Source organism: Pongo abelii, chromosome 1 (genome assembly GCF_028885655.2).
Source record: "Pongo abelii isolate AG06213 chromosome 1, NHGRI_mPonAbe1-v2.0_pri, whole genome shotgun sequence".
NCBI lineage: Eukaryota > Metazoa > Chordata > Mammalia > Primates > Hominidae > Pongo > Pongo abelii.
In genome coordinates, this window is record NC_071985.2 from 67,483,475 (window position 1) to 67,491,151 (window position 7,677).

A 7,677-nucleotide genomic window follows, 5' to 3' on the forward strand; every position below is an offset into this window, starting at 1 on the left:
TGTAGCCAAACCTAATTTGGAACCACATTGGGAAGGAAATTCTGGGTTCAAGCTCAGTTATGCTGACACTACTACAAAATCACCACAGCCCCTAAAATCAATACCCAGGGGTGGCTTTTCAGATTCATCTCCCGGCCAGTAGAAATTTTGAAGTGGTGGTGGTTGGGGGAATGTGAGCGGGTAACGGGGGGATGCTGAAGGGGGCTTTCTTGGAGGTCTTCAAGATGTGTCTATCACAGATAAGTAGAAAAGCCAGATGGGTGCTATACTATATATCCAAATGTTCAAAAGTATGTATCCATAAAGAAAATGTTTGACTTTACAATTGGACCAAAATGATGTCTAAGAAGGACTGAAGCATACTCAAGAGTTTATGAGTGTCCATGTCATGCTAGATACCATCATGGCAACCCACTCCATTTTCCTCTCCTTTTCTCCTCCAAGCTCTGGGCAGGACAAGAGGAAGGAAGCCATGGGACATAGGGATGAGTGTAACCAGAAGCACCTCAAGGGCTGTAAGAGGATCCTCTGAAAGCCCATTCACCAACTACTTTGGCAGAAGCCAGTGCATTCCCAATGTACCGGAATGGAATGGAATGATAGGCCATATTCCACCGAATGTGTAGGCTTGTCTTGAGAAACATTTCCTCTTTGTGGGAGAGCAGTGGGTGCGATGACATGATAAAAGTAGGTGGAAGGCAGTTCTTTCCAAAGCCCAGAACTTGAAGTGGCTGCATAAAGTGAGGCTGTGCCTGAGTATCGCACTTCTCTCCTTCAGTGGACAGATTGATGGTTCCATGGGAAACTTTATTGGTCATGTGTATCCAGGGCTGTTTCTGTTCTTATATGGACTATATCAGGCAGTAGTAATCTCCAAAGCTATAATATTCAGTGACTCTCTCCTGTATCCCTCGTCCCCTCCCAGGAATAAGGGAAGATGTGCTAGGCTGTGGAAAATAGCCTATGGAAGTTTGTTGAAGATGGCGACCGGCTCCCTGTTGATAGTCTATGAGGTCAGCTGCATTAAAGGAGGGTTGATATTGATGAACAGGGAGCTGCCACCAAGGTTCATGTACCCCAAAGAGTGGCAGCACCTCACCATGTTCATCCTCCTCACTCTTAATGGCTGTGTGGACTTCATGAGCAAGAACGTGCTGCCTCAGAGGTGTGTGGGCCTAGAAAAAGGTACCCTGGTCCTGATCATCTACGAGCTCCTCCTGCTGATGCTGTCACACGTTAAAGATTCAGAAGGGGTGGAGCTGCACGTTCATTCTCTGCTCATCTTGGTGGTGTTCCTGCTGTTGCTGGTGTTGACTGCAGAGCTGTGGGCTCCCAACATGTGTCATCTCCAGCTGATGGAGACCTTTCTGATCCTGATGATGGGCTCCTGGCTGATGCAGGCAGGCTTTATTCTATACAGACCTGTCTCTGGCTACCCATGGCAGGACGATGACATCAGTGACATCATGTTTGTCACCACCTTCTTCTGCTGGCATGTGATGATCAATGCCTCATTCCTGTTGGGAATCTATGGCTTCTCTTCCTTTTGGTATCATTGTTTCAGACCCAGCTTGAAGCTGACTGGGCCCAAAGAAGCTCCATATTATGCAAGCACTCCAGGAGCCCTCTACAAGTTGCTACAGGAAGTGGAGCAGTCAGAGAAAGAGGACCAGGCTCTCCTCCTTCCAAAGAGCTCCCCCTGAGACAGGGCCTACAGTGGCTGGCACATCGTCCACCTCACCTTCCTCCTGTGGGCTCCTCAGCCACGAGCATGGTACCCTCCTTGGTGAAGGTAATGGCCTTGAAGGCTAGCAGTTGGTCCCGTCTGCTGGTTCATTTTCTTTTCTTTTCTTTTTTGAGACGGAGTCTCGCTCTGTTGCCCAGGCTGGAGTGCAATGGCACAATCTCAGCTCAGTGCAACCTCCGCCTCCCGAGTTCAAGCGATTCTCCTGCCTCAGCCTCCCGATTAGCTGCAGTTACAGGAGCCTGCCACCATGCCCGTGCTGGTGCATTTTCTGTCCCTGAGCCTCTAATTACTGAGAAGATAAGGGGAGAGGGATTGAGAAAGAGACGCTGATGGGATTTGCGGGAGGGAGGGAAAAGGACCAGGAGAACACTTTTTCTTAGTGTGCAAGAAAAGCCACTGGGGGAAGAGAATGCAACAAAAGGAAGAGCTGTGAAGGGAGGAGAACAGAGTCTAGCAGTTATGCTGTCACTAGCTTCATCAGGCACAAGAGATTGCCTTTTACCTGAGAGAATAAAGACTTCTCACAACTCAAAACTGGACCCATTCCAGTGCCATCTTGATAAAGAGAAGTGGGTACTTTACGTGCTCACCAAAGTGGTGCCACCATGTGGAAATAGCATGATAGAATTTATAATTAATTCATACAGGCTGAAATAATGCTCGTTTTGCCTCCTTCTCTCTCCGCAGCTTTCAAGAATTGGCTTCATTTCAAACTTTACACATAAAGTGAGACTTTTTAAATACTTAATAACATTTCAAATTTCCATAATTTAAATTTGTATAGAATTCAAATGCTATAGCATTTTTATAGAATTCAAATGCTTGGTACTTTCCTGACTTCTCATTTTATTACTCTTATTCTAGCCCAAACTTTCCTATTTCACCATGACCACCCTTGCACATGCAATTTAGCAGATACCATTCTTGGGTCTTTGCAAATTTCTTTTCCTTGCATATCACAGCCAGTCATCCTACAGTCACATATTTACCATGTTATTCAATTCCCAGAATAAACCTACATCCACCTCCCACCGCACCAAGTATCCCCAAGGTGGCCTTCTCCAGAACTCTTATTGATTCCTTTGTTTTGGAACTCTTGGGCACTTACATTAAATCTGCTTTGTTAGTTTGCTCATACAGGTGACACACTTTCTTTTATACTGCTGCTGAAATCATTTTCTTTCAGAAGGTTTTTCCTCACCCACTAAAGTACAGGCTCCTAAAGGGAAAAGACTTTGCCTTATCCAAGTTACCAAATTTCCTATGTATACTCCGGGTATGGATCATGGTTATGTTTAATAAAGGCTTCTTTGCTTCCAGAGTCTTCCCTAATCCTGTTTCTTCTAAATGCGTTGCTGGACAGGTTGGAGGTTTTGTGAATCTCTCTGGGTGACAACAACAGTCCTGAACACTGAGTCACTGCCTTAGTAATGTGCCCACTCTCTTCCTTGTTTTGGGGTATAATAAAATCCAGTAACTTGTTTCTGAAGTTGACTCTGTTATTGTTTTTAATCCTCACAAATGTTTCTATAAGGAGTCTCTAGAAAACTGAGACTCCAGCAGGTTGACTTGCCCAAGTCTCACAGCTGGTATGAGGCAACACAGGAATTTAAGTGCAGGTGTGTCTGACGCAAGTGTGACTGTGTCCTCTGGGCCACAATGACTTTGCTAATGGCAATGGAGAAGCAAGTTATCTCAAAATGAAAAAAATGAAATTGTGAAAGAAAGGAGAAAGACGGCTGGTCGCTGTGGCTCACGCCTATAATCCCAGCACTTTGCGAGGCCAAGGCGGGCGGATCCCTTGAGGTCAGGAGTTCGAGACCAGCTTGGTCAACATGGTGAAACCCTGTCTCTACTAAATATACAAAAATTAGCTAGGCGTGGTGGCCCGCACCTATAATCCCAGATACTCGGGAGGCTAAGGCAGGAGAATCACTTGAACCTGGGAGGCGGAGGTTGCAGTGAGCTGAGGTTGCACCACTGCACCCTAGCCTGGGTGACAGAGTGAGACTATGTCTTAAAAAAAAAAAAGAAAAAAGAAAGGAAAGAAAGAAAGAAAGAAAGAAAGAAAGGAAAGAAAAGAAAACAAGCCAGAAAGCCCAGGTAAAGCAAACAGCACAGTGTAAACACCCTAGACCTCCCTTAGGAGTGTGTTTATGCAACACTTTCTGTCCCCTACCCTGACCCCCATCTCCCCCGGGGGGTGAGAATCTGGCAGACTCTCAACTTCTGGCTGGGTCTTACATTTCTGGGCTCAGATCCAAAGCAAGGGCTGGGGATAAGACTTGTTTGTGACCAAGGCTTCTAATGTTTGCCATTTCCCCTTTACTCTTGGTTCCTAGCCTTTTTTCAATTACTTTTCTTTGGGAGCCTTCCTTTTCTCTTTACCTCTCTTACACGTTAATGGGAGGTGATGAAAAAGCACAAACACTTAGCTGCCTGTTTCCTGTAATGAAGCCTAATTCTAACAATAAACCTCTGGTAATCAAGTGATATCCCCAACATAATAGCTTTCAAATATTCAGTGTAGGCAATAAGCCTGCATGTTATTAACTTACTAGATTTAAGATGTAACAGAAAGGTCCTCCCACTAAAGGCTACTCAAGAAAAAACTCAAAACACTCAAGCTTTGGGGGAGTTTGTCATTCTCACAAAATTCCACCAGAGGGCACTAGGTTCACACCACCCCGGCCAAGCTTCTGATTCTCCAACCCCAGTAAACAAGTCTCTGGAGAATGGGTTTAAAAGAAGTGGGAGAGGAGAACGGACAGGAAAAATCCAGAACTAGACTAAGAATTGCCCAAGCATCCAGAAAACATGCCCTAGGGCTGTTTGTTTCCCGTTAAAATTTGGCGAGTGAATGTGAAATAAACAGGGATCCAAATTAACTAATGAGGTGGGAGGGGAGGGAGGAGGGGCTGTGGATCCCATTGAGGATTTCTTTGGGAATGCTACCAACTAAAGCACATACTCTGATCTAAATAATTTTTTGATCAGAATGCTAAATTCTCTAAATTTTTTAATTAGCTTCAATAATGTTCCAATCAATCTACAGAACGATCTATACAGTGTAAATTGAGAATAAAGGACAAAATGTATCTACAAAAACCCCAGATTCACAAAACAATGAAACTGGAGGCAGATTATCAGATGTGAAAAATGATCTCCAAAGAGTCCTTCAAAGAGAATCTGTCCTACGGTGTTGTTTTTTTCTGCTAATCTAGTTATTCACAAAGAAAATATATATTGAGTGTCTGCTATACAGAAGTCACTGGGTAAGCATACCCAGGATTGAGAGGTAAATGGTTGCTCCCTGTCCTCTGTACCTCCCTCAGTGAGGACTGTAGGAATTTCAGTATTTTAGAGATGGTGGCCCTGGAACAGATCACCCACAGACCAAAGACACTAAAGGAAAAGGAACAGAAAAAGAACAGCACCTTGAAAGCTCATTAGGCTCTAAAATACTAACCTAACGTGACTTCATCAAGTTACTATGAGTTATCTAAGCCTCAGTTCCTCATCTTTAAGACAGAACGATGTGAAGATCTAATTCTAGAATTGTATGGCTTTAATTTTCTCAATAGGACATATTTAACCAGGTTGTTAACTAAGATGAACTTGATTCTTCCCAACTTTCCATGTAGTTTCCTGCTAGAGACATGATTCAGGGTAGAGCTCAAACAGACCCAAACCTTCCATCATAACATGCAGTTGGGGAAATGAAGTGTTCCTTGTATTTGACTGATTTCAGCACGCATCCTACAAAACTCAAATCAGGCTACAGATATGGCTGAGACGTGAATTTCCAATTCCCTGTCTTGAACTGAAAAATATCAAACAATCAAAAACTGTAAAGAACAATTCCTCCATTCTTAGTGCTAGTTATTGAACTGAAGTATAATGTAAATGTAGTCTTTCCTTCTCTAATTGTATAAACTGAAATTTGAAAGCTTGGCCGACTACAGCTTTTCCCTAAATTATGGTTTAAGAATAATGCTATCAACTTCCAGAGCTATTTCTTTTCTTCTTCATTTTTATTATTATTATTTTGATTTGGTTTAAGATTCTACTATGGTCCATTCTTTTGGGAAGAATTGATGTTGGTTTATTACATAATAATAATTTTTAAAAGAATATTTTACAATTCTGGGTTGGGTTTCCAGGGTGTTCCCCAACCCTGAGTCTCAATTGTATCTCTTTAACATGATTTAAAGGTCTCACTGAATGCCTGTTGAAATCATTCATACACAGGAAAAACTCCATTTCCTAAACAGAAAGATTTGGTCAATGTGAGCCCTACCCTAAATTTTGTGTCTAATGAGTATACGGCAACCACACAGGCCCCTGGGAAGGCACTCCAGATCCCCAGGTAAAGGACTTCATACTTGCAGAGTGACAATGGATCCTTTAAAAGACAGAGAAAGGGCTGGGCACAGTGGCTCACGCCTGTAATCTCAGCACTTTGGGAGGCTGAGGCAGGCGGATCACAAGGTCAGGAGTTCAAGACAAGTCTGGCCAATATGGTGAAACTCCGTCTCTACTAAAAATACCAAAAAATTAGCTGGGTGTGGTGGCACACGCCTGTAATCCCAGCTCCTCGGGAGGCTGAGGCAGGAGAATTGCTTGAACCCGGGAGGCAGAGGTTACAGTGAGCGCAGGTTGCAGTGAGCCGAGATCGCGCCACTGCATCCAGCCTGAGCAGCAGAGTAAGACTCCGTCTCAAAAAAAAAAAAAAAAAAAAAGAGAAAAGTTGTTTCCTAATAGAGATAAGATTTGGGAGTACAGCAAAATCCTAATACAAAGCTTTTATTTCAGGCAGCAGAACAACATTGAAGAAATACTTTTAATCTCAGGCTATTTCTGCAGATTTGGAACAAAATCTTTCCCTGTAATTGCTCTCCCACTCCACCCACCCCTTGGACATGGCAATTCTACTCTAAGAGAGAAAAATATGACTTCAAAGCACATGCAATGGAACCCCTTGTCAGCACTGATATGGTGTGTACCAAGAAACAGAAAAGTTCATGGGTTCAAGCATTCTAATGCTCTTTTTATGGTGGGGGTGAAGAATGGGGGTGGGTGGCAATTTAGGGAAGAAGGGGAAGGAGAAGAAAGGGCAGCAGACACAGCAAAGTCAAACTGGATGAAACAGGCTGTTTTACTTTTAACTTCTCTAAAAGTACAGTCTGGGTTTCTGGGGGTGAACCAGTTTCTTCTGCTTTTACTTCTTGCCTATGCTCAAGCCTCCCTGGTCAGTTCTTGGACTCATCTGGGTCCTAATTTCGTCATTTTAAGTAAATGTGGGGCTGGCCAAGGAGGACAAGGCCTCTTGTTCACTCCTGAAAGAGTCAGTGGTCATGTATTATGTTCCTAACCCTTACAAAGCATGCCCCTGGTCACATGAATGGATCAAAGCAAATCCATTTCCATTCTCGGAAAAGCAGCTCAAAGCACATGTTCTCTTGATGGTGCCGCTGTCACTTCTGTGTGGTTAACAAATATCATTTATTGAACACTCACCCTGGACACTACTGGGGGATATGACAATGAATAAGCTGCTCAATGAGGTCAAGACATCTAGGAAGGGAAGCGGGCACTCAAATGGCAGAAATACTATAAGCCTGCAGAACCGCACTCGCGCCTTACCATTCCGTTCTCTGTTATGTTTGCCATCCCCACCTCAGGGGCTGGTGGTGTGTGCAGCAGAGGCTCTGGCTTATGGTTCGGTAGTTTGGTATCTGGAAATGATTAATAACATCTTTTAAAATAAAAACATCACTTTTCTCCTCCTTTGCATCACTTTTCTCTTCCTCGACCATTTAAACTCAAACCTTTACAGAAAGAAATGAAGACAGCTCACTGTGTTACCAAGGTTAAGTCTAGTTTGATATAATGAATGGTAAAGCATTACACTGAGTCAGAAAAGTTGT

The 7,677-nt window shown here is 43.5% G+C and overlaps 1 protein-coding gene across 1 annotated transcript; it reads left to right on the forward strand.

The window, feature by feature from the left end:
- The first annotated feature begins 797 nt into the window (after positions 1-797).
- On the forward strand, positions 798-1,870 carry LOC100454971 (transmembrane epididymal protein 1). The gene has a single exon (XM_003775477.5). The coding sequence runs from the start codon at positions 798-800 to the stop codon at positions 1,701-1,703; it is 906 nt and encodes a 301-aa protein (XP_003775525.2). The 3' UTR covers positions 1,704-1,870.
- The last annotated feature ends 5,807 nt before the right edge of the window (positions 1,871-7,677 follow it).